The sequence below is a fragment of the Heterocephalus glaber genome, unplaced genomic scaffold (assembly GCF_053883595.1).
Source record: "Heterocephalus glaber isolate CG9 unplaced genomic scaffold, H.glaber_assembly_v1.0 deba00000937, whole genome shotgun sequence".
Lineage (NCBI taxonomy): Eukaryota > Metazoa > Chordata > Mammalia > Rodentia > Bathyergidae > Heterocephalus > Heterocephalus glaber.
This window is the reverse complement of record NW_028258173.1, coordinates 1,867,432-1,885,429: the sequence shown is the minus strand read 5'-3', so window position 1 is coordinate 1,885,429 and position 17,998 is coordinate 1,867,432. Positions and strand designations below refer to the sequence as shown.

Here is a 17,998-nt window from a genome sequence, read left to right as displayed (position 1 = left end):
GAGAAGGTGAGCCGTGCGGGCACCAGAAGCACACACCCCCACCCCACCCCGTGGAAATGAGAAGACATGTAAACAAGCCTCAAAAACAGACTTCCAGATCACCTGCAGCAACCCCAAAGGGAAACAAGATGGAACAATCTGATACTCATCCACCTGGACTCTCTGAACTGGCAACAAAAGAGGATCTGGGAAAAATGAAATCAGAAATAATTACTCAGATAACAGCAAAGATTTTGCTCGCAGTGCAAGACATGATTAATAAATCTAGAGAGGACACAGATAAAAAAATAGAGGATCTGAGGAACATGATGGAATCCCAACATAGGAAACAAATGGAATCCATAAAACAGATGCAAACAGATTTCCAGGAGATTAAAAACTCCATCGAAAGTCTGCGCAGCAGAATGAACCAATGTGAGGATAGAATTTCAGATATAAAAGAAAAGATTACAATTAGTGACCAGGAAAAGAAAAATTGCTTTAAAATTGTAAAGGAACACGAGAAATCAATCCAGTAGCTGCTAGATGATGCAAAGAAGAATAACATAAGACTGATTGGAGTCAATGAAGAAAGAGGAGAGAGTGCAGATGACATAAAAAAACTGTTCACAGAAGTGATGGCAGAAAACTTCCCAAGGAGGGGAAAAGAACTTGACATACGGATAAGTGAGGCATATAGGACTCCAACTAGCCTTGATCAAAAAAATCTACACATAGACATATAATAGTTAGGATTCCAGAAATCCAACAGAAGAACAAAATTCTACAAGCAGTGAGAGAAAAGAAACAAATCACATACAAAGGAAAGCCCATCAGAATCACAGCAGAGTTCTTAATGCAAACCCTCAAGGCAGGAAGAGCTTGGAGTGATGTATTTCAAGCCCTAAAGGAAAACAGCCTCCAACCCAGATTGATGTACCCTGCAAAACTATCTTTCAAAATGGATGGAGAAATAAGATACTTTCATGATAAAGAGCACCTCAGGAACTTCATGAATATCAAACCGGCACTCCAAAAAATTTTAGACAATACCCTAGGAAAAGACAATGAGGATCACAACCCCAGGAAACCCAGCAGAATGAATCCATTTGCGGGGAGGATCCAACAAAAAGAAAAAGTTATGACAAGGCTTTTAAAACTTTTAACTTTGTCTCCCTAATAAGTGTATAATTCAATCTTGTTATTGTACTGATTAGTATTTTTCTGATTCTAGAGTTGCACACCTTTCCTTGTGCTGTACTGGCTATTTATCATCTTATGTCTACTTTTTAATTGGGTTGTCTATTAATGAGCTCTAAGAATTCTTTATATATTCTGGTCATAGGTTATAGGCGTTGTAAATATGGTCTGTTTAAGGACTACTTTTCATTTTAATGATCTCATTTAAAGTTCTAAATTTGGATGGAATCTCATTTATCAATTTTTTTCTTTTATACATCATGTCTTTTGTATACTAGGTAGTTCTTGCCTACCCTGAATTCATAAACATTTTCCCTTATAATTTCTTCTTAAAGTTTTATACTTTCAGGCTTTCATATTTAGGTTCATAGATCCCTTCAAGTTATTTTCATGTATGGAAATAAAGGGTTGAGGTTAATTGTTTATATATGAATACCAGGTGTTCTAGTGCCGTTTGCTGAAAACACTATCTCTTCCTCGGCTCCTGAATTGAGTTTATATTCTATAAAATGCTAATGTTGAATAATCTTTCAAAACTCAGTGGACCATATATGTGTGGTTCTATTTCTAGATTCTCTGTTTTATTCCAGTGATCTATATGTCTTTCCTTACACCAACACTGCCTTGATTACTGTAGCTTTAGAAGAAGTCTTAAAATTAGGTACTAAATGTCTTCCAACACTGTTTTTTGTCTTTTTTTTTTAACTTTTCTAGGTCCTTTGTACTCCTACATAACTTTTAAATTTCAATATCCAATTCTTCGTTTATAGCAAGTATACACAGACCTGAATTTTTATATATCCCTTGTGTTTTCTAATCCTGCTAAATTCAAATACAAGTTCTAGGGGCTCCTAGAGATTTCTTAGTATTTTCTCTGTAGATGCTCATTTCATCTACATATAAAGATTTTGCTTCTACCTTGCCAATCCTATCCTAATTGTGTCATTTTATTGCCAGACTATTTTGGTGGGGCCTAGGTTTCAAAGTTTAATGGATAGATAAAGAGTAAGCATATCTGCCCTTGTTCCCCACCTTAAGAAGAGAGCATTGTATCTTCTCCATTCATATAAGGCATTCTGGCTGCAAGTATGGAATACATGTCTTTAATCTGTTGAGAAAGTTCTGTTCTACTTCTAGTCTCCTGATAGCTTTTACCATGAACAGCTGTAGAATTTAGTCCAGTACTTTTTCTCCAACTAGTGACAGGATCCTATGGCTTTTTCCTTTCCTCTGTTAAAATGATGACTTTTGGGGGTGGATCTTCCAATGCTGAACCAACACTGCCATTCCTATAACAAAACCACTTTCTACATACTGCCAGATCGGACTTCTAATAGTTTGTTTTGTTAAACAAATTTCTATCTATGTTCATACTTTTTTCTTCTATTATCTTTATCCAGTTTTAGGATTAGCACAATGTTGATTTCCTAAAATGAGGGGAGAAGTGTTCCTTCTTTTTTCTGCTTTAATTGTTTGATATAATTTATCAGTTAAAATGTATAAGAGCCTGTTGTTGTCGTATAGGTAGGTTTTCAAGCTAGGAATATGCTTTCTTTAATAGGTGCTATTCAAATTTGATATTTCCTCCAGAGTTAGTTTCATTAATTTGTCTTCCAAGGCACTTCTTAGAAGTTGTCAAATTTATTTCAAAACAGATTTTTGAAATATGCTTTCTATATCCTTTTAAATTCTGTAAAATCTGTGGTAATGTCTCCTAGATCTTGATATTGTAATTTTAAAAATGTATAATTGATGTTGTGTAACAGGAAGAAAAGGTCTAAAGGTGCAGGGGAAGTGGGAGGGGTAGGGGAAAGGAAAAAAGGGAAAAGAAAAAATATGAGAAAAGGAAAAAAATAGAAACAAAGTCTTTGCAAATAGGGGAGGCAGGGCAGGGGAAGGGGGAAAAAATAAGAACCAAGATACTCATGTAATGGTACAAGATCCCAATGATGAATGTAACTGTATTTTATACCTAAAATGTACCAATAAACTTAATGGGAAAAAAAAATAACAACTACAAAACTAAGGAAGCTAGGTATTTGGGAAAGGTGGATGTCCTCCAGATGTGTGCAGGAAGAACAGGCCAGGAGCAGACTAGGGGTTGGCTGGGCCATCCTCCACAGCCCCCCTCAGGCCACCTGTGTCACCAGAGTGTCGCTGACCTCGTTTCAACAATGCGATGTAGTGAAGTTGATCCTCCCCGAATCCCAGGCACCGTGCCAGGCATTAATGTTCCATTTACAGTCCACACTCCCTTGTGGAAAGAGAAGACCTCTAAAGCCACCTTTCTTATGCCAAAATAAGAAGAAATAAGCCTGAAAAGAACATGAGGCATTTTCTGTGTGATCTTTCAGACAAATTCAAGTAGGAGGTTCTTTATCACCATGGAGGGTCTCTCTCCCAAGCTGTGCCCAGCCTGGATCAATGAACATTTACTAACAAGACAGTAAGGAAAGACAAAGTACAGAGGAATGCCAGCCTCATTGGCATGGCCTGCAGCCAGCCTCTAATCTTTCAGTTACTTCCCCAGGCTTTGTCTTAAGAACCTTTATTATTGCCAAATCCAGCACCCAATTATCCATATATTATCCTCTATTGCCTTGGCAAGGCAGGAAATGTTGCTTAAAGGAAGCAGCATCTTAATTCAGACTTCATAGGTTTTTGCAGATTTTTGCTACTTTCCTCATTAGCCAGAGTGACTTTTCTCCACCCACAATCTCAAGAAACATTAGCAGATGACCATATCTAGGGTCCAATGAGAGGTTTCAGCAGGCACTGCTGGGTTCTAATCCCTCAAATAAATATAAACATGAAATACACCTCTCCCAACCAGTTCTATGTCCTTTTTTGCTGTTTAGAAATGCAAGTCAACAACAGGAATATGAAGGAAACTGTAATTTTTTTCAATTGCCTTTTCTCCCAACTCCTGATTGCTGATAGCTGCTTATGAGGAGTTATCCATCCCCTTATGAGAAGCTCTCCAGTCTCAGCCTGGTGATGACCTTCTGGCTCTGTATGATCCTGCCTAGGACTTTCTTCCCTGTCCACCTTCCCCTTGGGTAGTGGATGGGCAGAGATGGCCCCTGCTAAAGAATAATGAAGGTTAATATTATAGGAAAGCAAGGAGAGGATTATTTCATAGGGTAAAATTTTAGTACCTTTACAGAGATCTTGCAAATCAGTATGAGATCGGAGAACCCTGCTGCCAATGCACTCTTATTTTCAAATAAATTTTGATTCTGAGAGTGCAGGGTTATTTCTGGGAGGCAGCAGAATAATGGCCTGGAGTGGCCTTGTTACATATATGCATATTTGTTGTTTGGATTGGCATCAGATACTCCGTGATGGCGCTGCTCCTCAGAGGTTCTTGAGCACCTGTGTCTGCAGATACGACCCAGGGCTGGACCTCAAGGGTCAGTTTTCCACAAAGCAGCTGTGCCAGCAAGTCTCAGGCCGGAAGTCTGACTACTATCTTTGTACAATGGGCAAATGGAATTGGCTTGCCTCAGCCAGGTCTGTTTTAACTGGTATTCACGTAGCCGTGCTTAATAATTAGTCTGGTTTGGCACCGATGAAAAGAAACCATAGTAGTTTGTTCAGTTTGCTGTCATTGATCTCCATAATTTCCATGCATCCTGGAATAGTCTGAAATAGGAACTTGGGAGTTTTTTGGAGGAGGAAGTTGTTTTATCTTGATTTTTATCTGTCTGGTTTGTTGTTTTCCATGCTGGGGATCCAACCCAGGACCTTATAAACACTAGGCAAGTGCTGTGCCACTGAACTACATCCCAGGCCCAACTTTGTTTTTATTTTTTGAAATACAGATACAATCCCCCACCCAAAAAAACCCAATCAGTATTTTTAAAATAATTTGAATTTATGTTGGGCTTCAGTTTCTTTTTTCTTTTTCTTTTTCTTTTTCTTTTTTTTTTTTTTGGTACTGGGGATCGAACTCGGGTCCTTGTACTTGCGCAGCAGGCAGCAAAACCACTGAGCTAAATCCCCAGCCCTGGGCTTCCTTTTCTTAAAAGTGTGAATCAACATAATCTTAGCCCTCTGGGAGGATGAGGCTGAAGAATGGCAAGTTCAAGCCCAGCCTGGGCAACTTAGTGGCTTAGCAAGACCCTGTCTCAAAATAATATAAAAGTGGGGTGGGATCTGAGGGCATAGCTGAGTAAAGGTCCCCAATACCACCCCCCCCAAAAAAATAGGAAAAATATTCTATTTATAAAAACCACTTTTTGGCATTTTCCTCAGTACTCTTTATTGACAAAAGTCTTAAAAATAGATATTAGTAACTACAGCACAAAACCTGCATTGCTTGGAGTCTTCCACTGCCAGCTGTCCCAGTGAGTGGTGGCAGCACTAAGGTGTGTCATCACCATGGGCACCCTTACTGTGTGAAGCTGAGCAGAGTCAGGGTTAGTCATAGCAGTCTCCCCGACCCAAGCTGCCCTTCCCTCCTCTTCCCATAGTGCAGTAATCCCCCAATCACCCTCCAGGATCTGGCTGCCAGGCTGCATCCTGTGTATCTTCCCAGCTGGAACTAGACCCCCTTCCTAACCCCATCCAGGTCGGAGGTTATGGCCTGTGATTATTCCTAGCCCTGCCCGCCATCACCATGCAGATAAGCGTGGTGTCCCTGGTCACTCCTGGAGCAGCCAGCACAAAGCAGTGCCCTGGAGATGCTCTGGGTTGGGGGAACTGGGTACACACGTCCTGCAATGTGGATACCATAAAGGAAAAGTCAACGTAAGTAACTGTAAAAATACAAAATTTTGATATCACAAAAACAGAAAATGTATACAAAATATATGGCAAAGGGTACTCTCTTTAATTTATTAAGAACTGTTACTTATCAGTAAAAAAGCCATGCATTTAAATAGAAAAATAAGGATATGCACAGCCACTTCACTACAAAAGTAGCCAATTCACTGATAAAAGAAAAACACTTGTAATGAAAAAACTTCTGATTAAAAGGATACATTTTAACCTGTCACATTGGCTAATAATAATGGCATGATATGTTAGTATTATTCTCGGAGCTTTTAACTTATAATTAAATTGTATGAAAGCTTTGTGAGTAGGTATCGTGCTATCCTTATTTTATTATGAAATAATAAACTAGGGCTCAGATGTCAAGCAACTTGCCCAAGGTCCCCTCCCAGTGAGCACTGTGTAGTGGTGCTTTCTGGTTAAAAGGGTGAGTTGGTTCAGCTGGAAGGCAACTTGGTAAGAGAAATGTAGATGCTCTGACCCTCTAATTTTGCTTGTCGTATTTATCCTGGGGGGTTGGGGGGGAGTCGTGTAAATGTACAGAAATGTACTTACTAGGATATTTATCACAGCATTGTTTATAAGAGCAACATTTTATGATCACTATCTAGAGGTGGAGAAATCATTTAAATAGGTTATGTACATTTATACAAGTGAAGTACTCTCTTGCCATTGGGAATGATATGACCAGTACATATCTAGTGATGTGGAACCTCTTCTTAGTATGTTATTTGGCTTAAAGAGGAGACGAGAGATAAAGTAACGTGTCACTTCGTTTAGAATCCATCAGAAAGGCATGTACTTAGAGGACAGTGTCTAGAAGTTTATATACCAAAATGCTACCAGTGATCTCTTTTTAAATACAATTGAGCCAGGGATTTAGCTCAGTGGTTCTGCTGCCTGCCTTGCAACCACAAGGACCTGAGTTTGATCCCTGGTACCAAAAATAAAAAATAAATTAAAATAAATAAATAAATACAATTGAAATGTTTGTTCTAATCCTTTCTACAGTAAGCATATTCTACCTTTGTTGAAAAGAAATAAGAGTGTTTTCTTAATCTATCTCAAAGCAGGAACTGCTGAGAAGGCAGACAGCTGCCCCAGCTAAAAGTAAAGAAGGAAGGAGCCAGCACAGATGGACTGACTGGTCAGCCAGGCTCCTCCCGAGCCCAGGGCTCACTGTGGGCACTTTCTCAGAGGGCTACGGTTTGGCTATGATGCAGTTTTGTTCTTTTTTTCCAGGTGCTGCTAAGCCAGGTGCACCGGCTGAGGGCCTTGGACTTGCTGGGAAGGTTTCTGGACTTGGGTCCCTGGGCGGTGAGCCTGGTACGTGCCTTCTCCTCGCACACCTTGGGGGCAGGGCCAGGGAGGACAGCTAGCAGACTCTGTGTGACAGTCTGGGGACTTAGGTCATGGTCCAGACCCAGCCACAGCTGTGTGGTCTGGGAAGACCCTCGACCCCATAAATTGTCCGCGTGTCTGTACAGCATTCATGGGGCACAGTGCTGGGGGCTCTTGTTTTCTCTTCTTGTTTCCTCTTTTCCATCTGAGGCTGAACTTGGCCTTTGCAGGAAAGAAAGCACAGTGGGCGTGTTACTTCTTACAGCAGCTTACCCGTGCCTGAGAGCCCTGAGCAGCTGAGTCCCTCAGCCTTGTAAGGCATTTTTCTCTCCGGAAGAATCAGCACCCCATCAACTGTCTTGTCACTACTGTTTATACACAGTTCTGAAACACATTTTTTTTTCGGTACCGGGGATTGAACTCGGGTCCTTGTGCTTGCAAGGCAAGTGGCGGAACCACTGAGGTAAATCCCCGGCCCTCTGAAACACTTTTTCATTGCTCATTTTCTAGAAGAGTAGCAGTGGCCATTTTATTTTTATTTTTTATTTATTTATTTTTTGTGTCAGGGATCGAACTCAGGTCCTTGCACCTGTGCAGCAGGCAGCGAAACCACTGAGCTAAATCCCCAGCCCAGCAGTGGCCATTTTAAACCGAAAAGAGTGGCCGAAATTGAATGAGGAAATGATCCATTTTTTCCACAAATCACAAAGGAAATAAAAGAGAAATTGAGGTAAAAATCTATAGATTAAAGGAGATCCAAGAGATTGGTCTTCCAGTTGCAATGTATAGACCTTCTTTGTTCCTGTTTACAAATAAATGTTTGAAAACTGAAGCGTTTTTTTAACTATTTTTATTAGAACATATTTGTCATACATATTGATCACATTCATCATAGGGAATTTGTACCTGTACATAATGTATCTTGATTCTTTTTTTTTCCCCTTTCCCTTTCCCTTCCCCTTCCCTCATCCGTTCTTCCCCTCACCATTTACTGAAAACTGAAGTTTGAAAAATCAGTGTTCACAGAACATAGCCAGGTGTGATGGTGCACACCTGCAATCCCAGTACTAGGGAGGCTGAGGCAGGAGGGTCCTGAGTTCAAGGCCAACCTTGACTACATATGGAGACCCTGTCTCAGAACAAAAATAAAACTCAGTATTCACAGAACAATGAAAAATTGTGTATGAACTGCACGTTATAAAAAAATGGTTGCTCATGGTAAGTGAAGTACACTAAATGTTCACAAGTGAAGTTGCTGCTACTCAGAGCTGCAGGGGAAGAGCACTCAGGTAGGAGCGGGACTGTGTGGCTGGGGGCTGGTCCATGAGCATGCAGGCAGTCACCGAGCAGTCTCTGCTAATGTCTGTTTCAGGTTTTTCACTAATTAGATCATGTAAGCAAAGAGTGATCATGGATAGGCCAACATTGAAGGAGGAGAGAGAAAATCTAAAATTAGGAAGAATAATTAACATTAAAGGAGAGAGAAAAATCTAAAACTGGGAAGAATGTTTCTCTGCTCCTTCCCAAAGCATGTTCCTCCTTGAGGGAAAGCCCCCGCCAGCTCAGTTCAGGCAGGGTTGGCAGTTCTGGCAGCTGCTAAGCATAAAGCCAGAGAGGCACACATCTGCAGGGAGCTCTCTTTCCTTGGAGCGAGGCACGTTAGTTCCTGTCGCATTTCTTGCAAGTGCTGAAGGGAGCATCTAGCCACCTGTGCCACCTTGCTCCCTGGTGGCAAATGCAGCGCTGGGACTGGACATGCTAATGCTGTTTCTCTCAACAGGCCCTGTCCGTGGGCATCTTCCCCTATGTGCTGAAGCTGCTCCAGAGCTCGGCCCGAGAGCTGCGGCCGCTCCTCGTCTTCATCTGGGCCAAGATCCTGGCAGTGGACAGCGTGAGTAACTCCATCTGTCTTCTTGAGGATAGGAAACTGCTCTGCTTGGGGTCCTGGGCTTCTCCATCCCAAATGACAGAGATGCTGAATGTGGGGTGAAACCAGCTCCTCCCGCCTATCCCCCAGCCTTCCACCTACAGGTACTGTTCCCAACTGCTGCTCTGGTCCCTCATCTGCCAGGACAAAATGCTGCCCCACTGGCTACCTCTGGGTGACCAGCCTAGCCGTAGACTCACCTGCCTTATTGTCCCCACACTTCCCTTAGAGGCCTCCTCCTTGTTCCCTGTCACCATGCCATACTGGTCACTAGGATCTGCCTGTGCTCCCCTGTACCCACCACAGCCCACCTGCTCTTTGGGCATCATTCAGCTATACTTGCTGGAGCACATTGTCCAGCCCATCCATGCTCAGGCCGGCCAGTCCTCACATTGTGCTCTCGTCCTCAATCCTGCACACAGAGCCACTGACACATCCCTCTGCTTGAGTCCCACCATCAAACCCCTGGGCTCGAATCTAGCCCAGACCCTGGCTCCCTGACCTGGCTTCTCATGGGCTCCCCAGGCACTTGCTCAGCCCCCCCTCCATGCCCATCTGGCCAGGGCCCTCCTCTCATCTGGGCACCGCACCCCTGGACAGCCCTCTCCCCACACACAAGTTTAGTGCCAGGGAACCAACACCTGGTGACTACTGTGGAGGATATGCAGGTGGCTCTCCCTGACAGATAATATCACCCCTAATTGCTTGTACTGTGAATGCTGTCTTCGTTGCATGTTCTTTTGCTTATTATTGAGTGGAGGAACTGTATCAGTGTTTATTCACTGAGTGTTTCTTATTCAGCAAGCTTGTTGAGTTCTTTTAGTTCTAGTTGTTTCCCTGTAGAGTCTCTTGGCCATTCCATGTAGATCATCATTCCACTTGGAAACAAGAGCAATCTGTTACCCCTCGGCTAGTTCTTGGGTCTCTTGTTTTTCTGGCTAAGAGCATCGACCAGGTCCATTGTTAAATGATTGCAGTGCTGGAAATAGCCTGGTAATTTCCTGATTTTCATGGTCTTCCTGATGCTGGGAATTGCCCACTGCCCCCACCTGCTCTCAACTACTTCAAGGCTGACCTTGACTTCTGCTGCACCTTGACTCTTGCTGAGCCCCACACTCTGCACCTGGCTCTAACCCGTGATTTCTTCTGTTGCCTTTTTTCTCTGTGATGACCAGATGATTATCTATTTCAACAAAATATTTACCTTCCTGACCATTAAGCTAACTTCTGATAAGGAGTGACTACTTTAAAAGATTGGTGACTACACCAGGTTTAAGAGTTAAAGAACTGAGCTTGAGCCCATCTCATTTATTCCAGCAGGCCAGTCTCACTCCCCAGGCCATCACTGGCCTCCATGAGTCACAGCAGTGGAGCTACAGCATCAGAACCACAGCGTGGGCAGCTGCTCTGTGGACTGTAGCATAGTACATCCACACTCAACCTGCCGGTCTCTGTAACACTAAGACTTCTGCTACACTAAAAGCTTGGTCTTGTGGTTTGGGAAGCAATCTTTGTCATTTTCATTTTGCCCTTCAAATTCATTGAAGAGCCACATTATGTAACAGAAGAGCTTTTCTCAGGAAGTCATCTCAAAACTGTTTCTCTCCTACCCCATTGTCTTTGGCATCTGTGCCAGAACATTTAGAAACTTACTGACACCATTATTTGGTGCCTGGCCATGGTACCATATGGAAGGCCTCCTGGGTGCACAATACAGAGATCCTGCTGTGAAACAAAGCACAAGGTGAGGGGGCAGAGGGCAGAAAAGGCACCCAGGGCAATAGATGAGCAACCACCAGCAATGAGCAGTGGGTCTGGGATGAGGGACAGTGACCAACATGTCGGTGATTAAGGACACTTGAGCTTGCACCCCCAGTCTCACCCTCGCCTACCACTACAGCATGAACACGATTAAGTTAATTTTGATTCTCATAATTATGTATCTTTGTAGTGCCCTTAGTACCTGGCCTTAGGTCCTTATTAGTCATCTTAGGAGAGGCTAGATCTGAAAGCAGGTGGCCTGTCTTATCTGCACTTCACCATTGTCTCTGACTTTAGAGCTGATCAGCAAGCACATCGCAGCATGTAGGGAATAGTGTTTATATCCTCCTCTTGTTCATATTCTCTCCCAGTGCCACATGGTTTCTCATACCCACCCTGGGCAGGTGCGGTCTGCATACACTGTGCCTGATGCCGAAGAAGCTGTGCATGTCACACTGTGTGACGCACTGTTCCTGCAGCCCAGCTGGAAATGTCATTGCCTGCAGTGTTCTTGTAAATACCCACACGCACCAGGGACCATCCTGTGAATTAATTTCTTACCCAGCTTGTTGCACCTGTGTACTTAACAGCAATAATCCCATAGAGGAACATTTTGAACTGTTTCCGGTTGAAACTGAGCCTTGTTTACCTCATCCTTCCTGTTCATAATTATCCTGGCCATAACTCCCCAAGATTACAGCTCTATCTGGGTTTAAGCAGTTGTCTTTCTGCTCCTAACATCTAGCTACGCTGGTAGCCAGCCTCCCTGGCTCTCTTGAACTGTTCCCCCTCAGAGCTCAGAGTCGCCCAAGACTCCTCGAGTGTGCTGTCATGGATTGGCAGGACAGGGTACACTGTGAGGATGCAGGACTGCCGGGACTCCATGCTCTCATCAGGAGCCTGCTAGCCCCCCAGAACACCCTGAGAGTTGGGAAATGGTGGGGCCCACTCTGGCTGGGCCCAACTGAGCACACACTGAGACCTGTCTTCTCTCCCATTCAGCTGTTGAGCCCCATTGTGTACTCTTTTGCTAGGGGCTCCTAAAAGACTCATGCAGGAAGCGGGGTTTATCTAGGTCCTCAAGAGGGTGGCTTCGTGTGGGCAAAAGAAGAGGGGATCCCAAGGGTGGAGCAGGATACAGATGAATCATTTGTCCTCTGCCTGAGGGGCAGCATACATTGTGAGATCCCTGACTGTATAGGTAGCCTCACTTGGTAGAAGGGGGCGTCTTCAGAGTCCCGACACACTCTAAGTAATTTGATCCCAGAACATCTCTTGTAAATCATTCCCTGCACTGTGTTACTCTGTGCACGCTCCACCATCAAATTACCAGGCAGATGAAGAATCAAGAAATAAGACCCATAATGAGGAAAAGGAAAACGAACCGCTGAAACTTGTTTAGACCTGCGCGGATGTTAGAAGTGGAAGACAAGGACATTAAAATAATATGAAAAGTCTGTTCTATATATTTAAGATTTGGAGACATAAAAAGCACCCAACTCAAACTTCTGGAGATGACAGTGACAATCTGTGACATGAAAAATACTCTAGATTGGATGAGCAACTAATTAAACACTATAGAAGAAAGGGAATGGACACCATCCAAAAGGAAAACATAAGAGAAAATTTTTTTAAATTCAAGGAGTGTCATTGAGCCTATGACAGCTGCAACAGACATAACATACTGTGTCTGGGGCTCCTGAGGGGTGGGCAGACAGGACATTTGAGGAAATAATGGCTAAAGGTTTTCCAAATTTGATGAAAACTATACAGCCACAGATCCAGAAAACTCTGCAAACCCCTAGCCCAGGAAACAAGGAGCTGCACCACAGCTGGCACAGCCCCACCTGAAACAGTCATAAGCTAGAAATCCAAACGCAGCCAGTAAAGAAAGCCAGACAAGCAAGCAGAAACAAGGACAGCAGCAGCTTTCTTACAGAGTCAGTGAAAAATTACCACCATAAAGGGACATCTTTGAAACAATGAAAGAAAAGCTATCAGCCTAAGCCAGGAGCTGTGACACATGCCTATAATCCCAGCTACTCAGGAGGCAGAAGCAGAAGGATTATGAGTTCAAAGCCAGCCTGGGAAACTTAGTGAATCACTGTTTCAAAAAAAGTAAATAATTAAAAGGGCTGGATGTGCAGCTCAGTGGTAGAACACTTGCCCAGGTGTTAGCTTTTTGTTGCTGTGACAAAATACTTAAGCATAACAATTTAAAAGAGGAAAGGCTTATTTTGGCTCACAGTTTCAGAGGAATCAGTGCATGGCCACCTGTCTCTATTGCCTGTGGCAAGGTAGAAACATCATGGCAGAAGGACATGGCAGAAAAGCTGCTCACCTCATGGTTGCCAGGAAGCAGAGAGAGGAAAGCCCCAGTGACCTGCTTCCTCTAATCAGGCTGACCTAAAAGCCCATTCATCTGTGAACTCATCAATAGATTAATCCATTGATAAGGTTGGCACCCTCACTCTTCAGTCACCTCTCTCAGCCCTACCTCTGAACACAGCTACTGTGGGGATCAAGCCTTCAATACATGAGTTTTGGAGGGATACTTTATATTAAAATCTGAACATCTAGCATATATGAGTTCAATCTCATACCACCACCACAACAACAAAAAAACTGTCAAAATTGTGCTCGCTTCGGCAGCACATATACCAAAAAAACTGTCAAACTTAAATTCTTTACCTAGTGTATCTTTCAAAAATGGAAGCAAAAGGGCAGGGGATTTAGCTCAGTGCTGCTGCCGCCTGCCTCACAAATGCAAGGTCCCGAGTTCGATCCCCAGTACTAAAAAAAAAAGGACATTTAAAGGCATAAAAGCCTTCATCACCAGGAGCTCCTACTACTGTAAGGAATGTTGACAAAAGTCCTTTAGACCGTGAAAAAATAAAATCTGAAGGGAACGTGAGTGTACAGAAAGGAACGAGAAAATTCAGAGTGAATGATAAATATGTGAATTTTTCTTGCTTTTTAAATCTCTTAAAAGATAATTGTTTGAACAACAGTAATAACAGTACACCATGGAGTTTATGACATATGTTACAGCAGAATGCATGGTGACAACAGCAAAAAGGTCAGGAGGAGTGAGATGGAATTGTTTGAAGTGGTCTAATTCCAGCTGGAGGTGAACTGTGAAGGTAAAGATGTCGTCCAGGCCTAGGGGCAGCTCAGTGGTAGAGCACTTGCCTAGCATGTGTGAGGCCCTAGATTCCATCCCCAGCACCACAAAAAAGAAAGAAAGATATAGTTCCTAACTCTCAAACTACTACTAGAATTAAAGAAGAAATAGAGTTAACCAACAAAGGAGAAAACATGAAGTAATTCATACATACAGCTGTACAAAAGGAGGGAAAAGGAACAAAGACTAGATGAGACACCTAGGGAAAAAAGATAAGATGGTAGGCTTAAACCATATCAGTAATCATACATAGTCTAAATTCCACAGTCAGAGGCAGTCCTCACTGGGTTAAAAGCAAGGAGAAACTACATGCTGCCTATAAAAAGTGCACTTTCGATAAAAAGACACAAGTAGGTTAAAAGTAAAAGGATGGGGAAAAAAATAATTCCACACTACCACTAAGCAGAAGAAGGCCGCAGTGTCCGGTAACTGCCCAGGTGTTACCAGGGAAAGAAGGTCTTCAGAGTGCTCCAGGAGCCCAGCCTTCCAAAGAGCACAATGCTTATTCACCCAGCAACATCCTCCAAGGCCGTGCCAGGACCATGTAGAACTGCAAGAAGGTGTGAGTAAATCCACAGTCACACTTACTGATTTCAGTTTCCTGTCTCAGTAGTAGGAAGAACAAGTAGGGAAGTCAGCAAGGAACAACACTACCTACCAGCCCACCAGGCCTAGAGATTGCTCCACTCAGCAACCACACAGTGTGTGCTTTTCAATGACAGGCCACAGCCTGGCTAAAAACACAGCACATTTAAGGGAGCGAAACTGCGCAGTGGATTCCGCAGCCACAGCAAAGAAACACGCCCTTACTAAGTAGCAGGAAAGTCTTGAGACACTTGAGAACCAAACAATATACTTTTCAGTAAGTAAATGTTTAAGTTATAAGGTAAATTTTAAATAAGAATAAAACCTATAAAGCATAAATATGTGACATTAAAGTTTTAAATGTATTATAATTAAATATTAACTCATGTTTAAAATCTATTATATATTGCATGATTTAATATAATAGACATGTAATTATAAACCTTTATATAATGTAAATCTTTGTGTTAACATATAAAATAAATTTTTAATAAGATTTTTCAAAGAGGGAGTCTTGAGGGAAATAAAAAATACTTTGTACTGAGCGAAAATAAAAGTACAACATAACAAAATTTGTGGGACACAGCTAGGCAGTGCTAAGGGGGATGTATAGCATTAATTGCACACAGTAGAAAAGCAGGGAAGTGGCTGCAGCTTCCTCCCTAGGATACTAGTAAAAGAAAAGCAAAGTAAACCCAGAACAGGAGGAGAAAGGAAATAACAAGGACCAGAGTGGAAATCAGTGTGAAAGAAAACAGTGAAACAGTACAGAAAATCTGTTCAAGAAAAGCTGGATATTTCAACAGATCAATAGAATTGATAAACCACTCCCAGCCAGTAAGGAAGCAGAGAAGACACACATCCCCATATCTGGGTTGGCAGAGGGGGCATCACTGCATGTTCTGGGGCATTAAAAGGCTGGTAAGCAAATACTGGAACCAACTCAGTTTGAGAACATTTTATGACTTTCAGGCATGGACATATTCCTGGGTGACACAGTCACTCATTTAAGGACAGATCACTCACGTGCAATCTCAGCACTCTGGAAGGCTGAGGCAGGAGGATCACAAGTTTGAGCCCTGGGTAACTTAACAAGACCTTGTTTCAAAGATAAAAGGACTGGGAATGTAGCTCAGTGCAAAGGCCCTGAGTTCGAGCCCTAGGAGGGAGAGAGATAATATGAATGAATATCTGAATAGTGCTATATCTGTTAAAGAAATTGAAATTTTAGCTTAAAACTGTCCTACAAAGAAAACATTTAAGTCCAGATGGTTTCCCCAGCAAATTCTCCCAACATTAAGGGAGAAACATATGGGTGGCAAGAAGCCCCTTGCCATATCATTCTGTGAAAACTACAGACCAATATACCCCTTATGAACATAGATAAAAAGATTCTAAACAGAATTTTCTTAAATCAAATTTAACAATATATAAAAAGAATGACCTAGTGGGATTTCTTTCTGAAATGTAAGGTATTCAGCAACTAAAATGTAATGTGATGACCATATTAACAAAGAAGAAAAGAAAAACTACATTACCACCTCAGAAGACTCAGAGGAAGCATTTAATAATACCTACAATCCATTTCTAATTTAAAATAAATACTCAGCAGACTATTTGTCAGATTGAGAGGAACTTCTCAATCTGACAAGCAACATCCACAAGAAACCTACAGCCAATGTCACAAATAGTGAAAGACCAACGCTAAGATCTGAAACCCACCCCAAGGTCTGCCCTCAGCATTATACTGAGAGTCCCAGGTGGTACAATGAGACAAGGAAGTAAAGGTATCCAGGTTGGAAAGGAAGTATAATAAAGACAATATACTGTCTTTATTTTTAAGCAATGTGATTGCCTATTAAAAGAAAATCTGCTCACATCTATTAAAAATTCTACCAGAACTAATAAGTAAGATTAGTAAGTTTGCAGCTGTAAGATCACTATACAAAAATCAACTTATAGCTAGGTGTGGTAGCACATGTGCCTGTGTAATTCCAGCACTCTGAGAAGGCTGAGGCAGGAGGATTCCAAGTTCAAGCCCAACCTGGGTAACTTAGAGAGACCTTGTCTCAAAATTTAAAAACATTACAAGGGCTCAAGCTATAATTGAATGTGAAGAGCCTGAGTTCAATCCCCAATACAGTGGGGAAAAAAGTCAATTTATGTGCATAACCTAGTAGTCAATAATGAGTTGAAATTGACATTTATAGTGGCATCAAAAATATGAAATAACTTAGGAATAAATTCTGACAAAAAGTATCCAACACCTGTACACTGAAACTACAAATTGTTGCTAATTAAGGAACTAAGGAAGACCTAAATATGAACAGACTGTTTGCTACATGAATCCTAATTCTAAAATCTATATGGAAATGCAAAGGACTAGAATGGCCAAAGCAATTTTGAAAAAGAACAAAGGTGGAGGATTAAACTACCTGACTTCAAGGCATATCTGAATCCCCAATACTCAAGACCTGAGAAGGCATCAAAATAGGTATTGAGAAAAAGAAAGTCAGTAACAGACTCACCCAAACCTTGGCAGGGTGGCACATTCCTGTAACCCCACCTACTTGGGAGACTGAAGCAGGAAAATGGCTTGAGTCCAGGTGTTCAAGGCCAGCTGGGCAACATAGTAAATCCTAGCTCAAAAAAAGAAAAAGAAAGAAAAATAGACCCATCCAGGAGGTCGACAACAGATTTTCAATAAAAGTTCAAAGACAAGTCAGTTCATTGAAAAAAAGATAGTCTTTTCAACATACAGTGCTAGGATAATTAGCCATATGCAAAAGCAAAAATCAACTACAGCACATGCCTTCAACTACATAAAAAATTAACTAAATATAAAAGTTAAAGCTGTAAGACTTCTAGAAGAAAACGTAAGAGGAAACCTTTATGACCCATGGGTTAAGCAAAGATTTCTCACAGTCCATAAAGAACAAATTAATGAAGCTTATCAAAATGAAAACTACTCTCTGAAGATATCATTATGAGAATTACCAGACAAGCCACAGACTGGGAAATTATTTGCAAATCATTTGTGTGATAAAAACTTGTATCATGAGTGTATAAGAATTCTCAAAACTGGATGTGGAAACAAATATGTGCAAACAAACAAAAATAGGCAAAAAGTTCAAGCAGACACTTCACTGAAGCAGTACGTGTGGCAAACAAGCAATGAAAAGACACTGAACATCTTCAGTATGTGGAGAAATGAAATCAAAATCACCATCAGACGCCACTGAACA

General features: G+C 41.9%; 1 protein-coding gene across 5 annotated transcripts in view; it reads left to right on the top strand.

Moving 5' to 3' along the window:
- Window positions 1–17,998, top strand: part of Rptor (regulatory associated protein of MTOR complex 1) — a 371,772-nt gene that overhangs the window by 274,056 nt on the left and 79,718 nt on the right. For all 5 annotated transcript variants that reach the window (XM_021241190.2, XM_013078167.3, XM_004860899.4 and 2 more), the window contains 2 exons: window positions 7,198–7,281; window positions 9,077–9,187. In XM_021241190.2, the coding sequence (XP_021096849.2) occupies window positions 7,198–7,281; window positions 9,077–9,187 (195 nt within the window). The remainder of the gene's footprint in view (window positions 1–7,197; window positions 7,282–9,076; window positions 9,188–17,998) is intronic.